Here is a 22,244-nt window from a genome sequence, read left to right as displayed (position 1 = left end):
GTTTCAGCTTGCTCTGAATCCTTTCTAAAGCATATCATGGGATTTGGACAAAACAATATAGTTTGAGTACGGTACATTTTTAAAGGGATAGGAGGAATAGGGTGGAATAACCCCATACTACTTAGGGAGGAATAACCTGTACAAGCTGGGGGCTGACCTGCTGGAAAGCAGCTCTGCAGAGAAGGACCTGGGAGTCCTGGTTGGACAAGTTGACTGAGCCAGCAATGTGCTCTTGTGGCCAGGAAGGCCAAAGGTATCCTGGGGTGCATTAGGGAGAGTGTTGCCAGCAGGTGGAGGGAGGTGATCCTGCCCATCTCCTCAGCCCTGGGGAGGCCTCATCTTGAGTGCTGTGTCCAGTTCTGGGCTCCCCAGTCCAACAGAGACATGGGGCTACTGGAGAGAGGCCACCACAGAGCTACGAGGATGATCAGAGAACTGGAGCACCTGCCCTACGAGGAAAGGCTGCAAGAGCTGGGCCTCTTCAGCCTGGGGAAGAGAAGACTGAGGGGGGATCTTATCAATGTGTACAAGTACCTGAAGGGAGGGTGTCAAGGGGACGGGGACAAGCTCTTTTCAGTTGTCCCATGTGACAGGACAAGAGGCAACAGGCAGAAATTGAAGCACAGGAAGTTCTGCCTGACCATGAGGGGGAATTTCTTCCCTGTGAGAGTGATGGAGCCCTGGCACAGGTTGCCCAGGGAGGTTGTGGAGTCTCCTTCTCAGGAGATCTTCAGGCTGACCTGGATGCAACCCTGTCTACCATGCTGTAGGTGACCCTGCTTGACAGGGAGTTGGACTAGGTGATCTCCAGAGGTGCCTTCCTCATGGAATCCCCTCCAGTTCTGTGGAAGGGATCATGGTGTGTGCTCAGAACACTGGTCAGTCTCCTGTTTAGTATCCTGTTTCAACAATGAAGACCTCCTTTGGCTGTCTGAAGACTTCATCATTTTATTTCTATTAGGAAGTGACCATACAAAAGCCTATTTATTTTTTTATAGTACATAGTGAACAAGCTTTTTGATGTTTAAACAAACAGTAATTTCAGTGTAGCTTAATTTTTTATTTTGGTGTAATTCTTGCAGAGGAAATGATTTATGATGATGTTGAAAATGGTGATGATGGTGGAAACAGCTCTCTGGAATATGGGTGGAGTTCAAGTGAATTTGAAAGCTATGAAGAACAAAGTGATTCTGAGTGTAAAAATGGAATTCCCAGCTCCTTTTTGCGAGGCAACCATAAGAGACATGTATGTATTCCCACAGTGCTGCTCAGTGATTGAGATTATTCTGATTTTCAACACCTGCCTTTCTCAGCTGTTTTTTCCTTCTTTTTGGTGCACTTTCATATACCAAGAAATCTTTTCTTAAGAGAGAAATGAATCAGTGTGGGAGTGACAATTCACAACAAAATATAGCAGGGAAGAGAAAAGATGAAATTGTTAAACAGAAGCTCCATAAAAAGAAATCCTCAAATTAAATAAAAATGGAATTAAAAATGGGATGACTTTTTTCTCTTGGGCTGTTCCTCATCTTTTCTTCTTTTGCAGCTGATAGATTTATGTAAGTGATAAATAAGTGTGAAGAATAATGTGAAGAATGAATGGGGTAACCCTGAGAAAACTCGGTTTGGGATCTCTCAGGTGCTCAAAAGTGTTCCCTATCCTTTTATCTTAAATCTGTATCACTTTTGCTTGGGGGTGATTATACTTAATAATAATAAAATTATGGTCTGAGAGAAGCCTGTACCATTTAGTAAGGATAAAAAAGGTAACGTGGTGGAAATAAATTATCTGCACCATCTCTGGGTCCTCTGGTCTAATACCTTTGGCTGCCTCTCTGCTGTGAGAAGCAGAACACTGATGGTGTGGTATATACTGGCAGGGGCTTGATTGTGCCTCAGGAACAAATCTTGACTTTCATAGGCTGCCTCGGCTCCTCTCCTTATGCCCTTTCTCTGAGCAGAAAGTCCCATTTTGGGAGCCAAGGGGTGCACTGTGCTTCCTGCTGCGAGTCCCTGCTCTGAATGGCCGGAGGACTGAGGTGCGCAGCAAAGCCTCACGCAGTGTCCTGCTTCACTTAGCAGGGGAATGGGGGCCAGCCCAGTGCCTGGAGTAACTGTGGAAACCTCAGCGATTCTCTGGTTTATACTACCTAGTAATAGGCATCTGTGAGTTACTTCTACCTGATACCATCAGAGTACAAAATGCTTCAGATGCACATAGGATGGTTAGGAGGTGGTAGAGTAGCACCTATAGCCGGGGCAACACAGCAAGAGAAAAGGGAAATCTGCAGGCTGAGAACTGAATCTGTGCATTTTGTCTCTATTTTCATAGAGAAAGGTATGTTTTCTTTCTTTAACTTCTTTCTACTTCTTTGGTTCCAGATATTTTTTGCTCTAATTTAAATACTACTTTTGTTTCCATCTTCATTTTGCACCTTTCTTACAGGGAATGCAATCCTACTAAAGTTGCACTTTCAAACAGAAAATATATGAGAAGGATCAAAACTAGGGAACTTGCTAAGGATGGGAATACTGAAGAGACACAGACCCATATTTTGATTTTGCAGGTTTCTTATCTCAGTGAAAATAAAAACCTTACTGTATATGTTTCCGCCCGGTACCCACTATCTCCTCTCCCTAACCTCTATCCTTGCTGACAGCCCTTCAGAAATCACAGAGTGAGCGATTAACTGAAGGACTTGACCCTACTCAAATCAGCACTTTGTAAGTTGAGTGCTGATTTCTTTTCTTTCTTTTCTTTTCTTTTTTTTTTCTTTTTTTTTTTTTTTTTTTTTTTTTTTTTGCCCCTGACTTAAGCTGTTTGCAGGTGTTTCTTTCTGGGACTTTTTGAACTAGACTGAAGCAAACTGAATTTGACTTTTGAATACCTTTGGAAGAGACTGGGAAATGCTTTACATGTGAGCATGTGAGTCTTAACATGGCTGCTGGTTTGTTTGTTTTTTAATACTTCTTTTTCCTGTTATTTGTAGCTTCAGCTTCGATAGCAGTTACAGGAATCTACTTACACACATGCACAGAGCAAGCTTTAAAAGTATTAAATAATGTTTATAGATATACTTTGATCTCCCACAGGGAAATATTTGAAATGCATTGAAAGAATGGTGCCAGCAATAGGCGCAGGGTATCTGAGCAAGAGACTGAAGAGCTGTGGGAGAGAAGGGACATGCTGTGGAGTGGCTGGCATACAGCTAGATTTTCCAAACTTGTGACAAAAGATTCATTACATTTTCCAGGCTTACTACAAAAGGAATTACATTTGAGGAGGATGATGATAAGGTGCCTAGAAACTCATTAGTTGGGGAATGGAGAAGTCAAGAGACGACCTTACCTGGATGAATTACTGGGAGGTGGAAAATAACTAGATAAGGCATTTGCAAAAGGATGAGGAAATACAAAAACTGTAAGATTGTTAGGGTATGAAACCTGCGCAGACTTTCCACAGAGGCAAAGAACTTTCCCATCTCTTTGTATCCATTCCCTGTATCCACTCCTTTCACTAACTTTCACTTCTCTTCATATCTTACAGTAGATCTTGCAGTATTTTCGCAGCAAGTCTCCTTGTGTAGTCCTTCAGATCTTATGGAGGAACTGGCTTGGCCATTATTATTTGTGTCTATTGAAAAGTACAGAAAGGTTGGCAGCATGATTTTAGTTGTAAGTGGTAATATGATTTCCCTCAAAGTCACTTTTTAATTTTATATTTTTATTTTTTTTTAATGGTTGGAAAGTTTTGGAAACAATTTAATGTTTCTAAATTGTGAACCAGATGCTGTTCTTGATTATACTGTTATAATGGTGTAATGCCGGAATCACAGTGATGGAGGTAATCAGATACTATCCTATCCTAGTGGAGCTAAAGCTGTACTTAACCCTCTGTGTTCAGCTCAGTAGGCATTCCCTTTCCTTTTACTTTGATCTCTTGCCAGGGAATTCTGTTGACATCAAGCTGAGGATTTTTCCAGTGGATTTCTTTTCTATTATAAGGCACACTAAAGATTTTTATTTTTTTTCTAATAATGTTTCTACTGCTTTTACCAGGCCTCTAAACATTTAACATATTAATTAGGATTCCAAGGCATTTTTTTCTGGATAGTCCCCTTGCTTTGCGGACGGATGTATTCACGAATGAGGTGGTTATGCCCAAGGTCATATGGTGAGGCTATGACACAGCTGAGAAAAGGACACACGCTTCCTGATTCCCATGCCTGTATTCTATGTACAAGATTATATATTTTCCCTAATGATTCTTGTTACCTAACTCTACTAGCACTATACTTTTCTCAGATGCTAGCAACCTCTGCAGATAGTTCAGCTGGTATTTGCCTTTTGAGTATTCTTCTGTTTCACCTTGTTAAAGGATAGTCAGAAATATACTTTCTAGTATTCACGCTTAATAGAATGATACTCTCAGTTAAAATTAAAACACTGTTTCCAAATGGTTTGTAAGAGATGTGCACTGTGCGGTTAATATGTGGTTAGCTTAGATTAAGTGACTTTGTCTCTGTCTTTACATAGTTGCCAGTGTACCACAAACATGACTGGCTGAGTTTCTGTATGTACAGTGATATGCAGAAGTAACTGGAAGCGCATTCATCGCACTGGAGCTGCCCTGAGTGATTACATTCTCTGTTATCTATGTGTCAGTAGGCAAGCGGGGCAACATGCATGATGTACTCAAATACTTTAGTGTAAAGTTTGCACTACAGGCTTTTTGAAAAGATTGTGTTTTTTTATACACTGTAGCTTTCTCATGACCTAACGCGTTTAAAGGAGCATTATGAAAAAAAGATGAAAGATTTGATGGCAAACACAGTGGGAGCAGTAGAGATTCAGCAACTAAAGCAAAAACATGAGCTGAAGGTAGTGTAGTTAATTTTTGTGACTAGCTATGTGTTAAATGATTGTTTATCCAACATAGGCAATATTACCTTTTTCTTTTAAGTAATAGCAACTTAAGTCAAAATAGTGGGCAATAATTTATATAAAATGAGTTCTAAATGTGCTGAGTTATTATATAGTTTGTTTTAAAAGTACTTTGTCAAGGACTTTTTCCCATGCTTGCTTCGTCATTGTAACAGTTTCAGAAGATCAGATAGGACATGGTCCTCCCTCGCTGCCTGATGCCCTTGTTGCAGAGCCTGAGCCAGGAATGCAGCCCTGGCGCCTCCATGAAACACCACAGAGCTCTGTAGGGCGCTCATGACACCCCTTGTCCCCATCTGTCCCTATTGGATCAAATCATAGCACTGCGAATCCTCTCCATTCTAAATGGAGCCAATACGAAAAGACTATGTTTTTGCTAACAAAACAAAAAAAAAAAAAAAAACAAAACAAAACAAAAAAACAAAACAAAAAACCCCCAGCTCAAATAGAGAAATTGCCTGATTACAGCAAGATAGCTTTGTTTTTGTTCTGATGTGGTTGATGATGTCAGCACAGTTCTGGCAGTAGTGTTGTTTTTTTTTTTTTTTTTTTTGCTGTGGCTACACTCAGGAAAGACAGAGTACAAAGCAGTTTTTAATAAACGTTTCTAGCAAAACAACACTTTCTTTTCTTTACATAAAATTTCTTTTTAATATACTACTTTATTATAAAGTTATGCTTCATAAATCAATTTCTCAATTTCTTCAATTAATGAAATTATTAGTTAAAACGTTCTCTGAAAAATACAATGTTTATTTAAGAATTTAGTTAATATAAGACTGAGTCTGGGAGATTGCCTTAGAACAGAAATACTTTGGCAGAGTTACAGATATATTGTAAGATTATCTAGAACACTGGTAGTTAATGACCTGTTCTTAGTACTTATTTACCCTATAGCATAAAGCTGAGTTCTTGAGACTATTTCAAGTTCAGATGTTTGGAACAAAAGGGTTCTTAAAGCATTTCTACTATTCTGGAGGTTACATACAAGGTTGCCCTAAGTCCCTTTCTCCGGGTCTTTTTTTTTTTTTTTTTTTTTTAATAAAGAAAAAGTACAGATAAGCCAATGTGAGGTTTGACAGATCTGTGTACTTATCATATAGTCATTTGACTCTGGGCTATATTTAGAGCCCAAACTACTTGACAATATTCTTTTAAAGTTGTGTTGTAGTCCACTTTTGTGTTCTACTTGGTGTGTTTGAATGTGTCCTATTATTCACAGGACATCTAAATTGTATTTTCTGTCTTGCAGATGCAAAAGCTCATGCGAGCTGCTAGAGAGGGTACCAAAGATGGACTTGAAAAAACAAAAGCAGCTGTTAAAAAGGGTCGTTCTTTCATTAGAACTAAATCTTTTATTTCTCAAGGTATGTGTCAATTGCCCTGTGTTCATGTTACTCTTTCTAGTTCACACTTGTAGAAAGGAAGTGAATGATCTAGCATTTTTTTGTACTGTAAACTGAGTACTGGCTGCATGAAATCAGCCTATATTGATAAAGCGCCTTAGTAATGGTCAAGTTCAGGTAAGGGTATGGTCAATGTCTTTTGAGTAGTTTTAGATTTGGGATGCAATGACCTGAGAAAACCAAGGACCACACAGAAGGGGTCTACTTGAAAAAGAAGAAGAAGAAAAAAAAAAAAAAAAAAAAAAAAAAACGTGTCCTAGGTGCTATCTAGATATTGGCAAATGGGATTATGGGAATTAGGTTAAGGTACTAAATCCTTTTATTTCCCTCCCTCAGGTGACTCCTTGAGTGACTGTTAGCAATATAGTCTGCTGTTATGACACGGTTTTCAGTGGAGTGATAGCTGACTATTTAAAAATCTATAATGAGCAAAGGATAACAACAATTTTCTGTATGTAAGAGGGGAAGCAGGAGAGGGAGAGTCTGCTTTGCCTTATCATAGTTTGATGATTTTGGTAAAAGCTGCTCTTTGAATTGTTAACAGTATACTGCACAGGATAAATGGACTTAAAACAAAAAGCTAAAAGTATTTAAATTCTTTTTCTAGTTAAGAACAGAAGACGGTTCTGTCATGAGCCACAGCAACAGCAGCAAGCCGCAGTTAATTTTTTTTTTGGGGGGGGGGGGAGGGGAGGGATAGGAAGGAGGAGGGTGGGGAGCAATAACTGAATACAACTGAATTTTCCTTCTTCAGGGTGAGTGTGGAAGGTAGTCTGTCTTTCTGCTGAAGTACCAGCTAATTGAATGGCTGTAACCTCAGAGCTCATAAGTTTAAAACCACAAGGCTGGAGTAAGAAGTTCTTAGCAAGTGAGCTAGAGAAAATGGATTAGCATGAAGCTGCATCCTACCTGTAAGGACTAGTATGCATCTTATATACCTATCATAGCCTCTGACTGGTTCTGAACTTGAGTTTTCACAACCAGAAAATAGAAAGTTATTTGCACAAGCTTTAGTGCCATAAATATATCCTTACCCTCTTGCTATTGCTCAGGAGAAAATTATCAGCAGGGCCTTACATTGGCTTCAATTTTGTAATTTCAGCTATAACAGACAGACTTTTTCAGCAATCTGTAGTGCACTGCCAAGTAAAAGACACACAGGGGGGAGGAGGATCTTTCCAGAACCTGAATCTACAGGACACTGAATGCTGTGTCCATTGCCCTTACATTTCTAGAGGTTAAGTAGCAGGGATAGGTTATCTATGGATGGTTTAATCTCTTAACCACTTACCAAATCAGCAGGGAGCTGGTAATGAATTGCTCAATTAAGCTCGTAAATTCTACTGCTAATAGAACTGCTTCCCTTAATTCCATTTCTGTTCTGAGCCAGTTTCTTGAGCTATCCCTTCTCAGTTTACCTTTGCACATCGGATTGCTTGAGTGGTTGTGTACTGCCACCTATCACTGCAGTTTGATGGTCCTTTTTACATAAAATTAGCATTGAGAAGTACATAGTGGATCACATAGGCTCTCTTATTCTCATTCCTTACAAAAGCCAGTGTTTTCGTATGATTGGTTACTTACTTAAATTCTGTTTATAGAGAGCTGAATGGCCTTTCTTAAACTTGATCATATGGCTATACTTAATTTTTTCCTGAAGGTAGTTTCAGAACTGCAGTCCCTGGAGCTGCAGTGCTTTAACCCTGCTTCTCGTACTAGAATACGTTCTGGTAGCCCTGTGCTGTGAAGATGAAGGAGCGGTCAGGTAAAACATACATAGGTTGTCACCTGCAATGAGGATTTTATGACTTCGATATATCTTTTGAGATAACTACTTGGGGGTCAAAGCATTCAGATGTTTTACATTACAGTGCCCGTAAATGCGGAATATGATTTCACAAGTACTATAGAATTGCTGGGAAATTTCATTTATATGATGAGTGCAAGTAAGGCTACTGTGTAATTACTGGACTTGGGAGACAGCTTTTGTTTGTTTTTAACCTGTAGGATGTGAAAGTTGACATACTCATTGTTTGATTATTTGTAGACCATAGATCACCGTGTCTGGAAGAAGAAGAGCTGAATTTATTTATTGATGTAGACTGTTTGCATACAGAAGCAATTATGACACCTATGCCTGAAGGACTATCACAGCAGCAGGTAGTAGGCTTTGGGGAATCTGTTTTTCTGCCTGTTTTTTTCCCTCTCTCCTGCATCAGTGGCTGCCAGGTGCCTTTCCTTTCAAACATGCTTTGGCTTAAATTAAATGGAAATCAAATTCAGACTTGAATGTGTATAAGCATTTTTTTGAAAATTTGTATTTGTGCATGTAGTTGCATGTGTCCTGAAATTAGCAAGAAATGCAAAAAGAAAAAAGAAAGTTGTTTTGCATTATATTGTTATTTTCTGTAATAATTATATTACTTCCTGAATACTTAAATGTGAGATGATTTTGAGAAAAAAAAAATGTTCGAACTTTTTCCTTGAGTCAGAAGACATTGCTAGTGGGTTTCTAGTTCTATTTTAAATGTAGAGAATTTCTACATACTTTTTAAATCTTAAGGTTTCTTCTGATTTAAAAAATTTGTCCACAATAGCGTCAGTTTTACAAAAGAGTAGATCTTGCTGTTCTTCTATTCAAACTCTGTAGTCAGGACAGAGGTCCCTTTAGAAAAAAATGAAATCATCATCAGTGAGAAGTTTTGGTTGAAAGTAATTCTGTGGATTCATGTTATCTTGTTATGCGAGGTAGGAATAATCATATGAGACTTTTAGCTTCTTGTGATGTCAAGTTGGTCAGTACCTTCAGAAAACGGTGAATAAGTCAATGATATTTCTTGAAGAAAAAATTAATTAAAAAACACTTGAGGTGAGTGATACAGTTCTTTTTCTTGAACTTTATTTTTCTAATGTTTAATGTGTTCAATGCAATAAAGTGCTACATCATGTTTGACTACAGCTACCAAGCAGCATTCCATTATTATAAGATTTTGTTATATTGTAAGATCCCAACATCAAACTGAATAATGTATTTTCCTTCTTCCCAAATGTGTTCTAGGGTTTTACTGATTTTTGGAAGTAGTTAAAAATAAATAATAAGTTTTTAACAAATAATAAATAATTTTTTCCTCTTCATGAAAAAAATCAGAGTTCTTTGATATAAACTTGTAATTGTTGTGGAGGTTGTGGTATGTGTTGTGACTCTACTGATAACACTAAGTGATGTATTTGGTAACTGTGTAACATATATGCTTTGCTTTTCTGAGTTTTCAGTTCTAGAAAAGTCCCTGTTTATTGCAGTAAAACACCAAAAAAAAGTATCCTGTAGGTTCAGGTTCTGGAAAGATTCTTCCTCATCTTAGTGTGTTTATTACTGGGCAGTGCACTACAGATTGCTGAAAAAGTCTGTCTGTTATAGCTGAAATTACAAAACTGAAGCCGACTTGGCAGAGAAAAATCATATTCAACACAAACTGAACTGACTTCAGCTGAGAGACCCGAATAGTCTGGATGGAAAGATGGAAACAGCTAGTTCCATAGTGTCCAAAGAAATGGGAAGATTTCTTAAAAAAAAAAAAAAAAAAAATAAAAGGTAGTTAGATATGAGAGGTCTGGGTGGCACAGAAGAATTAAAATTCCCCACTTCTCTAAGTATTGCAGTATGAAGTATGCAAATAACATAATTTAGTATTTAAGTTTCCCTACATGACAAGCAGATTAGAATACTGCTATTTTCTGGAGATGCATGGTTTTTAAGTTTTGAGAAGAGGTCATGATTCTAGGTGAACAATGAGTGTAATATCTGAAGACTTTAAGTAGTGAGAGGATTTGGCCTGGATGGAAATGAACCCCATAAAGAGAGAAAAAAAAAGATCCATTTTGAAAATAAAACAACAGAAAACTTCTATCAATATTGTAGAGTAAGAGTTTTTATTAGCATTTTCTATAATAATGAATTGTGACTGATTAATCGATAGGTGCTATGTTGGACCTGTTACTCCCAAGTAAGTATTGGTCAAGGATGTGAAGGCTGATGATAGCCTTGACAATGTCAGTCATATGGTGGTGAAGTGTAAGATCCATGAGAAGTGAGCAAGATGAGTAGCATGATTACAACTCTGGACTTCAGAAAAACAGATTTTGGCTTGTAGAACTTGGCAGGATCCCATTGGAAGACTGCTCTGGATTGCAAAGGACTTCAGGAAAACTGGATGGTCTTCTGGGATAGCCTCCTCAAAGCATAAGTACAGTCCGTTCTAGCTGCAGAACATCAAGCAAGCATGGCAAAAGGCCAGCACAGGTGAAGAGGGCTGAGATGCAAAAAAGGAAGTACACCAAAAGTGGAATCAAGGACCTGATCCAAGAGGAATGGAGAGATACTGCCCATGTGGGCAAGCTAGGAAAGCTAAAGCTCAACTGGAGCTGGAACTAGTGAGAGAGATGATGGGCAACAAGAAGGGTTTATGTATGTACCTTGGCAGCAAAAGGAAGGCTAAGAAGAATATGGGCCTGCTGCTCAGGCCCCACCCTGTGCGGGGGACCTAGTGACAAAGGGCACTGAGAAGGCTAAGATGGCTCAATGCCATCTTTGCCTCAGCTTTTACTGGTAAGGTTTATATTCAGGCCTCCAAAACCCCTGAGGCTACATCCAGGTCCTCATGGAGTAAAGCATTATTGACAATGAGAGAAGGTATAATTAGGAGATACTGAGACCAGTTGCACATATACGTGTCCATAGAACAAATGGGATGCATTTAAGAGTCCTTAGAGCAAAGCCACTCTGTCATCATAAAAAGATCACTATAATCAGAGGAAAACTGGAAAAAGGTCAGTGTCATACCCATCTTCAAATAGGGCTAGAAGGAAGATCAGGGGAATTGTACTGTCGTCAAGCTGACTTCAGTCCTTGGGATGGTGATGGAGCAAATTCTCCTGGGAGCTATTTCTGGGTTCATAAAGTAAAGAGAGTGATTGGGAGCCTCCAGCATAGATTTGCCAAATTCAATTTGTGGCTGACCAACCTGAGCCCCTTTGAAATGACTAGTTTGTGGACAGAGGAGAGCAGAAGACATTCCTTAATTTAGCTTTAGGAAGGCTTTCCAGACAGTATCCTGGAGTATCCTTATAGCCATATAGGTGAGATATGGTTTGGATAGGTGGACTATTAACTGGTGAAAAACAGGCTTGGCCCACCAGGCTGAAAGGGTTATAATCAATAGTACAAAGTCCATCTGGTGGCCAGTATTGGTGGTTTCCCTTAGGAATTGGTGTGGGGCTGGTGGTGTTTATTGTCTTTATTAACAACCTGCATACCAGCTGCAATGCACCCTTGGCACATTTGTGGGCGATACCAAGTTGGCAGGGGCAGCAGGTGATATACAGGAGAGGATGGGGCTGCTGTTCAGTATGACCTTGCTGGGGTGAAGAAATGGTTTGACAGAAAACTCAGGCAGTTCAACTGCCTGAGGCAACTCAACAGAGGCAAAACACAAAGTTCTACATCTAGGGCAGAATAACCCTGTGCCACAGTCCAGCCTGGGGTCTGACAGTCTGGAAAGCAGCTTTGGGAGGGTTCTAGTTGGACCAGATAAGCTCCAGAAGTCCTTTCCAAACTATTCTGTGAAGTGCGGGCTGACTTCATGAATGTACTTGTTTTAAACAGTAGATGGCACAACAGCTTTTGCTTAAATTACGGTTCCTGTTTAAGTGCTATATCCTGCATTAAGTCTCAGTCATTTTAGTTTTTTCTATCATTTTAATTCTGTGATCAGAAATCTTGTTTATGTTTTTTCTACTTTTACTAGCAAAAATGTGAGTATAAATGTAAGACCTGTACATAAGCCTCTTTTAAGCAATGCATGCTGATTGCAGTAACCTGGAGGCTCTGCTAACTATTTATTTTGTGTATTCTAGAGTCTGGAAAAAAAATTTCTTAAGATATTTATTCTTTTCATAAGAGTGAACTATGACTAAACATAGAGGTATAGCACCTTTACTACAACAGCTGATACAGTTAGGAAAAAACCCCAAGCTTTTAAGCTCAGACTTTTTTTGTCACATAAGAAACTGCTATGTCTAAGTACAGATTAGTTAAAATGAATTTTTTACCATATATTTGTGTCTGTAACTGAGGCCTTAAATAGCTGTAAATTTTCCTTTAAAAATGACAGTACTTCACAGAAGATCCTTACGTAACTCTCACATAGCTTGGTAATACAAATGTGGAGAGTTAAAGGCAACTGTGGAGAAAGCAGGAGGATTTCAAGAGAAATAACTATAATTTGAGTTTCATGGTAATTTAGGCTGGCTTAAAATAGTGAAAGAAGCAATTTTGCTGTTCCTTTTGCTTGTGCAGAGTGGTTTGTTCTTGCCCTTGTATCGTCTTCTCCTTCATACAGAAACCAGCTTCTGAAAGCCCTGTGATGAATTGGATTAAGAAATTGATTTGGGTGAAAACAATTCTATAAAAACAGCAAGAATCAGTAACAAGCAGAAGTTTTTAGTTTTAGCCAGGTCAGCTTCTTAGGCCTTCGTCTCCTGTTCCCTGCATTTGCCTACAACATGTATTTCAGCTGAATTGTGGAAGTGAGAAGGGGAGGTTACAAATAACTCATAGTTTGTAAATATGAAATCTAGTAGTATTTCCTGGAACTCTTACAATGCTATCTGTTTTATGAACATTGGTGATACAGGGTTTTCAGTTGTGCAAGGGAATATTGCTCAGAAAGAATGCTGACTTTTTCAGTGATACAATTTTATTCCTGAAAAGGGCAATTTCTGTTTATCTGTCCTTCCAATTAATCCCCAAAAGTTTAGAAAATACAGAAAAATGAAATTATACTTTAAGACTGATTTGGAAAACTAGTCACCTATTTTATTGTAGCAATTCACTGAAGTAGCTGGCATCATCTCTAGTTGTTATTTATGTTAAAGTATAAATTTATGCATCTAAAATTAAAAGGTGTATTTCAAAAGTAAAGCCTGGAATTGCAACAGTCATTAAGATTAGATATTATATAGGTTTACAGTAACTATTGTATTCTTAAAATAATCTTTAAAAGAAATAAAAAATATTTTTAAAATAAATAAAAATATGGCCTATAAAATAAATAATTTTAAAATAATAGTCAATTTGATTGCTTTTGAAGAGGTACACTATTTATTTTGTTGCAGTTTCCGAAAAGAAAGTGTTTTGTTTCTTTCATTTTATTAAAGTGAGAATTTTATCATTAACATTCTCAACCATGATGAACATATTACCTAATCAGAGTTTCAGAGAGAGCTTTGTTCCTTCAACAGGTTGTGAGGAGATACATTTTGGGCTCTGTGGTTGACAGTGAGAAGAATTATGTGGATGCCCTCAAAAGAATCCTGGAGGTACCTAATATCTTTTGCTTTTTAAAATTAGGAAATTTGAGAAGTAGTTAAATCTTTAAAGAATCTGTAATGTGATTCACATGGATTTTGTTGCAGATGCTTCCTGCTAAATATTTGGGGACATTTTGTATGTGCACTATTCTATATAAGTGATAGGATTTTATGTTAAAGACACAATTTTTCAGCTTGTTTAAATCTGTGCATATGTTTTTTTCAACAGCAATATGAGAAGCCTCTTTCAGAAATGGAGCCAAAATTGCTGAGTGAAAGAAAACTGAAAATGGTCTTTTATCGAATTAAGGAAATTCTTCAGTGCCATTCGATGTTTCAGATAGCCCTGGCCAGTCGTGTATCTGAGTGGGATTCTGTTGAAATGATTGGTGATGTCTTTGTTGCTTCAGTAAGCAAATGCATCTGAACAGATAATCTATTTTTATTTTAAAAATGTTATCCAGTGTCCCTGTCTCTCTGTCTAATAACTTTATGGCCACTTTATTCCCATATTCTTCAATGCCTATAGCTGCTGCCAGAGTCAGTATATCCATTCTGGTAAGGCAGTTGACACCAACACGTCTCACCTTGGTTACCAGACATGGAAGAATTATGGCCAAAATTTTCAAGCTTTGATCAAACTTTCAGACATTTAAGTAAGTGGTTTCTTTTTCAGAGGAGCTAGACATCCACCAAAATGGGATCCTAGACACAGTTTTGGATGTCAGTGGGGGCCTCTTGATTGTCCAGAGTGCATGGGCTTTAGCAGACTAAATTTTGTAATTCACAGCCTTCATGTCTTCAGGTTCCCATCCTTTGTTTTACACAAAGGTCACTTTTTGCATCATCAGTGTTTCTGTAGAGCCACCAATAGGCCAAGTAGAAGACCTTAGCTCCTAACTGAGGCGAGTCCTTAGCTGTCAGAGGTCTAAATAAATACGCTTTTGGGTGTCATTTGTAGTTCAGGTTTTCCTTTTTACTGTTTCAGTTTTCTAAATCTATGGTATTGGACGCATACAGTGAATATGTAAACAACTTCAGTACGGCAGTGGGAATTCTCAAGAAAACGTGTGCCACCAAGCCTGCCTTTCTAGATTTTTTAAAAGTGAGTACATTTGAACTTAAAACAACTGAGTAGATGATATAATTAAGGCTGCATAAATGATAAGTTAGGAGGAAATTTAATTAATGGTCCTATGTATGATGTGACTGTTCTTGTAGACTGTGGATTTATGGATTTCATAAATGGAAGAGAATTCACTCACAGTGGGCAAAAATGTTTGTGGAGGTGAATACAGAGAATTGCTTTGAAGCTGATAATTGTAGCAATAAATAGCAATTTAAGCACTACACTTGTTTAATACTGTTTGATTTTGCTGGGTTTTTTTAGTATTGAAAATTTCCTCTGTTCTCCTTATTTTGGATCAGCTGTGAGTCTGGTCAAAATATTTCCAGTTGAAAGGCTTCATATAAATAGTTATGAAATTTTTCTTGTTTTATCAGCTAGTTCTGATAACCAAAACAGTTGTTACGGTTCTTTTTGAGTGTGAAGAACACTAACAACATAAACCAGTGTTCTTTTCCTTAGTTTCCTTTAATAAAGAAAATTAAAATCTCATTTTGTTTACTTAGCATTGACATTATAGTGCTTTCCTTTTAAAAATGTGTTGGTAGATAAAGGTATAGTCTCTTAGCCCTAAGAAGCAAAAGACTGCAGTCTCTTAACCCTAAGAATCAGAGCAGCAATAGCAAATTACAGACTGTAAGTCAAGAAATAATTTATTTACATTTTCAGATTTAAGACCCTGAACAGGTACCTTGGGTTTGAGTGGTGGAAGTTCAGCAGATATTTCAGTGCACTACTTATATGAAAAGCATGAATGTACTATACTAATGTATATGTATTACTATTGAGACCTCACCCAGCTGTATTTATTTAAAGGGATTTCTGTTTAATGATATGCCATCATTTTAATGGTGATTTTTCAAAAAGATGTAGTATTTTTAAATGTAATTGGGGGATTTTTACAGTATCCTTGTTATTAACAGATGTAAATGCTATAAAAGAATTTTCAGGAAATATTTTCATTTTTAATCTGTAATGGATGGAAATGCGCCTGTGTGAATAAACAGTGTGACTTTCTTGTATTGCAGCAGTGCCAGGAGTCAAGCCCTGATCGAATTACACTGTATGGTTTAATGATGAAACCTATCCAGCGCTTTCCACAGTTTATTCTACTATTGCAGGTAAATACTATTTAAAACAAGATTTACTTAATAAATGTTCTTGTTGTATTCACATGTGGGACTGCTTTGCAACTGTCTTCTGCTAGAGAGGCATGCTGTAGTGGGTTTTATCTCTGGATCTTAGGAAATACTAAGAACAAATTTCAGTGCATGATAATGATTTTCTGATCTCCTAGTCTGTTTCCAGAGACAGTCAGTAAATATACTGTAGGAAAATCTTAATAAATCAGATTTACTGTAGATTGCTTAATAGATTAGATTTAGTTTGTAAATCACCTCATAGTAGAACTGCAATTCTAACATGTTACTCATTTATGTCAATTTGCTAGATAATATTGCTTCAAATACCGCTAAGAGCTGTGTGCTGTTATTTTACTTGCTGTTTAAGTGACATATAGGAGAAAATAATTCATGTGTGGATAGTTCAGTACACACGGAAACAATGGAGTGTTCTCTCCTGTACTGCTTGGCTCATAGCTCCTTCTCACCTGCAGTGTCTCGTCTTCCTCCCAAAGGACAGCTGGGCTTTGGGGGTGCCCCAGGGTCTCATCTCAACACAGTGTTGTCCACTGTGATATGAGCACAGTTCCAGTGTAGTTGTGCATTTAAGCTTAAAATTTGAGGACCTGCTACAGGTGAACATAATATTTGTAAATCTTTATGGAACCCCTCCAGGTCTTTGGCAGAGAAGACCACTGTGTGTTAGCTATTTCTCGTAGGTGTCACAGAGGAATACAGGCATCAGGATGAAGTTCCAGGAATTACTGTGGAAGAAAGAGCAAAGGTAGTCGTGGGGTGAGCTCACAGGTAGGCAGCTGTGGCTAAAACTTTTTAGGAAGGAGAAGAGATGGAAAATAATGTGGTAGGACTCATAGTGAATATGTAAGGATGCTTAAGTATTGCTGGAAAGGAGCAAAATTTCATTCAAATGGTTTCAATGTAAGCCTACAAAAGAGAGAGATTTTTAGAAATTGTTGTGACCTCAGTGAGGCAGGTACTGTTATCCTACTTTGGGATGAATGCACTGTCAGTGATTTAATGAGAAATAATAACAGTAATGAGAATAATATGATATTATAATATTAAATGTCAGAAATGTTTAATTTTACTCCACTTGACAGATATCTGCATATACGATAATATTGACTTTCAAATTGTGTTTAACATTATTTGCATCTTCTGATATTTATTATTATTTATTTTCAAGTTTCTTTTCTATACGTTCTTCCTAAAAATACACTATACTTAGTATCTTTTTGAACTATAAGGATATTCAGGAAGGTAAGTGGAGTGTTTTCTGAATATTTATTAGGAGTTTTTTGATTGGTTTTAGTCTTAATACTAAGGTAAAGAATGATACTGTAACTTTATAGAGGGCGTACTATAAACTTCTGTGATATTTTGAGTTTGACTTGAAATTAAATCAGATTTTTATTTTATTTTATCATTTTTCCTCAGGATATGTTGAAGAATACTAATAAAGGACATCCTGATAGGTTACCTCTACAGATGGCTCTTACAGAACTTGAAACACTGGCAGAGAAATTAAATGAGAGGAAAAGGGATGCGGATCAGCGCTGTGAAATAAAACAAATAGCAAAAGCAATGAATGAACGTTATCTGAACAAGGTTAGGAAGTAAGAATATGTGATGGAAGAGTTAGTGTATTACTTGTTTCTATGTCTTGAGCAGTCTTTAGAGTGAACACAGAGGAGACACCTTCAGCCTTTTCCGTAGTGCTCAGCAGTATAGGGTCATTCTATAGGTAGGTGTGAGATGTAAGTTATCTCCAGGGCTAAATAGGTTTGCTGATTAAAACTACTGTGAGCTGAAGCATTTTACAGGCTGAAATATCAACAGCAGTATCAGTGTTCTGTGACAGCATAGAACATAATGCTATTTCCTATTTTTATGGCAAATCTTCGTACAGATCTTCTGCATGAGAAGACTTTGAGGAATAACTCCTGTAAAAAAAGGCAAAACCAGTTTCTTACACTGCAGTGTTTCTAACTAAAGAGCAGTTTAAGATATGCTACTGGATATGCCCAATATCTTTCTTTTTTGTAAGGAACATCACAACCTATTTCAGTCATTTATTTGGATCAGGCAATAGAAATGTTTTTAAAGAATTTTCAAAGACATTTAGTAGGAAAGAAGGAGCAATCTTCTTGAGATTGTTAATGACTAACAATAGTATGGCAAGTGATAATCTATTGTATTTTCTTTTATTTTCTTGCACTGAATATTGGATGTACCATGTATAATATACAAACTTGATTGTTTTTAAAATCTAGCTACTTAGTAGTGGAAACAGATACCTCATACGGACTGATGATATGATTGAAACAGTTTACAATGACAAAGGAGAAATTGTCAAAACCAAAGAACGACGGCTTTTCATGTTAAATGATGTGTTGATGTGTGCAACAGTAAATATACGGTAAGACTTAATTAATATTTTTTAAATGGTCGTTCAGACTTGAGCTGGGAAAATGGCACTTACTGGACGGCTTGTTTTTTGTTTTTCTTTCTGGATTTTTTTTTTAAACTAATGCTACTGATTTCTGTCAGCCGTCATAATGAATGGACAAATAGCCTTCTTACATTCTTCTCTGTTACCTGTTCGTGTTTTAAAATTCTAGAATAAATTTGTAGAAAATCTTTATCAATTGGAGATTACAGATAGAAAAATTCTGTAGTGTCTAGGTATTGCTGTCTATTAGTGTTTAATGAAGCGGAGGTTTCATAGGGTCAATATGCACTTAATTTAGATAGTAGAAGAAAATGAGTTTGAGCTTAATTCTGAGGTAGGATTTTTCTTCTCCCCTCTCTCTCTTACTTAAATTCACCGTGTCACACTCTCACACACACATGCACAGATACACGCACAAACACCCTTATAATTTGACACAATTTTCACGTTAAAAAGAAAAGATGAAGCTAATGAATGTAGTCAAGCCCTCCTCCTGCCCCAGAACTCACTAAGAAAGGTCCAGCTGGAGACAAGTTTCATCTCTATGAGCAAAGGCTGAAAGGTTAAAGCTGAGGTGCTTTGAAGAAGGCATTTTTTTCATAGTGCCTTCTGTGTTTTAGTTGGCTACAGCTATTACTGTTAGTCAAGCACATCTTTGTGTGCTGAGGTCAGACTTGCCTTCAAATGTTGCTTACAGCATAATTTGCTTTGTGTGTTAATACATTCTGACAGAGAAAATGTGGGCCACCAAAACCGTCTCAAGAACAGCTTTTCTTAAGCATAATCTGAGAGTTGATCTCTTCTGTCTGTTACTGAAGTGTGTAAGTTATCTCCAAGTGTGAAAACACTCAGACTTTTCAATCATATGAATGCTAGTGTTATATTAGTGAGTGAACGCTGCCTTGTAATAACTCTGCTTTTCAGAAAATGCACAAGCTAATGCCCAGTTATGCCAGAGGTAGTGACATTTTTCCTTTCCTCTTTATTGAGTTCTTTATTAACAGCTGCATATTTAGTTACAATTCTTTGGGGGAAGATTGCTTTTATTCATTTATTTTATCTCTTTGTGTGACATGAATGTTTAGATTTTTTGTGATTTTTTCCTTGAAGCAGCAATATGCAAACTGTTGTCCATATGAAAAATTCACGATTATGTCAAGTTGCTGAGTTCCTTATTAGTCAACTGTTTCAGCTGTCAGAAACAGCACTCTTGTTCCTTTGGACATTACTGGTAATGAGCAACCTTCTTTGGAATGGTAATCAAGCATGTGTGTGTCACAAGGGTTTGTTAAATCAAAAAAAGTTTCAATTAATTCCTTTGGGATATTTTTCTCCAGCAGTTAAGATTTGCTTTCTAATCCAGTTAATTTATGTAACAGTAGCTTCTAAACTAAGCTGGGTTTCTTCTACAGTAGTGATTTTCAAACTATTCCATTTGTGCGTGCCTACAAATTTTCCCAGGGAGTTGTAGATTTTTTTAGAAATGTTATGTGCACAGGCAACCCTGCAGCACATCTCCACTCAGTTTTCTTAGCCACCTTTTGTCAGACTTTCCAGAAGTAGTCAAAAATCCCAAGAGTCTGTGGACAGTAGATTCAGAACTAATTTTCTGTAGCTGGCAAAAGACATGTATTTCTACAGAGCACATGCTGCTCAGAAGATCCTTCTTCACATGTAATCTGGATGACCAATTTAAAACAGAAACCTGAGTTTTAAGCAGCAGGAGTTAGATGAGGTGAATGCTAACCCTAGTGACAGAGCATCTGTGTTCTGTCTTGCCTTGTTTGCTTTCTTTTGAGTTAGCTCTAGAATTCATAAATATTTACATAAGCTATGTTATTTAATGTTCTTTTTGTTCATACTTGTCTCTTGATTGAAACTGTATTGCAAAGGTAGCCGACTACCTGAACTTCAGTTTTGAGAGACTGTTCTCATTAAATACCTTTTACTAATTTCTCGGAAACACTCTTTTGGGTTGCTTTTAAGTTGTTTATCTTGGCCATGCTTTCTGTGAAGTGAACATTAAAGGAAACAAATCTCTCTTTTGTCTTTTATAATACATCTGTTAAGTGTGCTTGAATAAGGGGGTAAAAAGAAACAAAGGCAAAGGTATATGAGGACTATTTCTGTTCTAAGTGAGCTTCCTCAGTGACCTGTTTCCTCTGAAATTCCTTCTGTGATATACATGCTTCCTTTAGCAGCTGCTCCTGTAGTTTGCATGCAGATATCACAACCGTTGCAAAGGGCCTGCCATGAAGAACATCCTGCGTCAGAGGGCTCGGCAGGAATATTGAGTCATGGCTCTTGGGAAATTATGTTGACCTTTCAGCTCCTGGTAGTTGTTCAAAAGTCTTATCATCCATACTTTACTAAATACAGCAGTTACAACTTTTTAGCCCTGTTTCAGGCACTGTCCACTTACCATTAAAAAAAAATTGGGAAAGAGATGGAGCCACAGTATGTCCTAAGCGCTTGTAGTAGGATTTAGAAATACATGCTGATCTCAATAGATGGTAATTAATGTTTTGCTGTAGAAATATAGGGTCTGCTGTTGGCAGTTGTGTGTTGTTTGTAAACATGATTAAGTGCGCCTGTGTAGCTGCTCTTCACATTCACTGCAAAAGTCAGTCACAAAAGTCAGTTGGATGCATATATTTGTTTAAAGCAGCGCACAGTGCTCAAACTGGTATGCAGCAGGTTTTTGAAGTTAAAATAAGAAATAGAATGCTATGAAACATAATTGCTCATCAAAGCAATAATTTGTGCGTCTTCCAGCTCTTCCTATGAAAGCAGTGGCATCGTGACAACTGGCCAGAGGTATTTATTGAAATGGAGTGTACCACTGGGACAGGTGGAAGTCATAGAGTATGGCAGCAGTGAGGGCCAAGGGGAGAACTGCAGGTTCCCACCTCAGCACTCTGCTGAGAGCATCATCATTAACTCTAAGCCAAGTAAGTGACAGACATTTTTTTACTTAGATATTTTAAATCTTTATTAAAACTTATATTTGAATTTGAATGGGCTACTGAACGCAAAGGAAAACATTTTCTGCCTGAAGACTTCTGTAATATGAAAAGTAATAAACTGCTTTATTGAAAACTGAAAATCCATAAAGTGATAGCCAGTCTCTTGCCTTACAATGTGAATTACTTGAGTTTATTTCATCTTACAGTTTTATGGCATAAAAGCATGACTGTGCATGGATATGCAAAGAGGTTATTGTATGGTATGCCAGCTGTCCTACTGTAGCTAGTTGGGCATATATTCTTACTCTATTGTTAGTGCAGGGAAGTTTACCTTGGTAAAAAAAGACAAGGTATGCTATTTCTGTGGAATAAAAGCCTGGATGCAGGTGGTTGCTACAGGGTAGAAGTTATTTCACTGGAGCCCACAGTCTCCCGCCCTTCAAACCCAGTATCAAGTGCTTCAAAATAATAATAATAATAATGATGATTTTAGTGAATGTTTGTGAAACAATGTGCCGGTAGGTAATTTCCTCCTAATCTCTCCCCAAAATGACTTCAAACTCTGAAGTTAGAGAATTCTTTTTGTGCTCCTTAGTCTCTCCTACAAGCCTGCCTGAAGACATACCCTGAAGAGATATATGAATTTCAAGTTTACTCAGTAGTTAGCCTTTTATATGTAATGAATTATTTGTATATCCTTGCTTAAATCTTTTATTTAGTATATCTAGATTCTAATCCCTTGTGAGTTATTAACGGATTGTAATTTAGATTGGTTTCAGTGCTATCTCTGGGCATTTATTTCACACTATATTTATTTAACACTACATTCTTGCTTCATGA

At 37.4% G+C, this 22,244-nt stretch overlaps 1 protein-coding gene across 3 annotated transcripts in view; it reads left to right on the top strand.

The window, feature by feature from the left end:
• Positions 1-22,244, top strand: part of ARHGEF10 (Rho guanine nucleotide exchange factor 10) — a 116,734-nt gene that overhangs the window by 39,439 nt on the left and 55,051 nt on the right. The window contains exons 8-18 of one of the 3 annotated variants that reach the window (XM_062572969.1): positions 1,083-1,246; positions 4,765-4,881; positions 6,197-6,311; positions 8,398-8,510; positions 13,650-13,727; positions 13,948-14,127; positions 14,707-14,823; positions 15,876-15,965; positions 17,424-17,594; positions 18,260-18,405; positions 21,214-21,389. In XM_062572969.1, the coding sequence (XP_062428953.1) occupies positions 1,083-1,246; positions 4,765-4,881; positions 6,197-6,311; positions 8,398-8,510; positions 13,650-13,727; positions 13,948-14,127; positions 14,707-14,823; positions 15,876-15,965; positions 17,424-17,594; positions 18,260-18,405; positions 21,214-21,389 (1,467 nt within the window). Of the gene's footprint in view, positions 1-1,082; positions 1,247-4,764; positions 4,882-6,196; positions 6,312-8,397; positions 8,511-13,649; positions 13,728-13,947; positions 14,128-14,706; positions 14,824-15,872; positions 15,966-17,423; positions 17,595-18,259; positions 18,406-21,213; positions 21,390-22,244 lie in introns of all 3 variants that reach the window. The other 2 variants (XM_062572967.1, XM_062572970.1) reach the window with 2 other exon arrangements.

The sequence above is a fragment of the Rhea pennata genome, chromosome 3, assembly GCF_028389875.1.
Source record: "Rhea pennata isolate bPtePen1 chromosome 3, bPtePen1.pri, whole genome shotgun sequence".
Taxonomy (NCBI): Eukaryota; Metazoa; Chordata; class Aves; order Rheiformes; family Rheidae; genus Rhea; species Rhea pennata.
The sequence above is the reverse complement of the archived record's forward strand: the minus strand, read 5'-3'. Positions and strand labels throughout refer to the sequence as shown.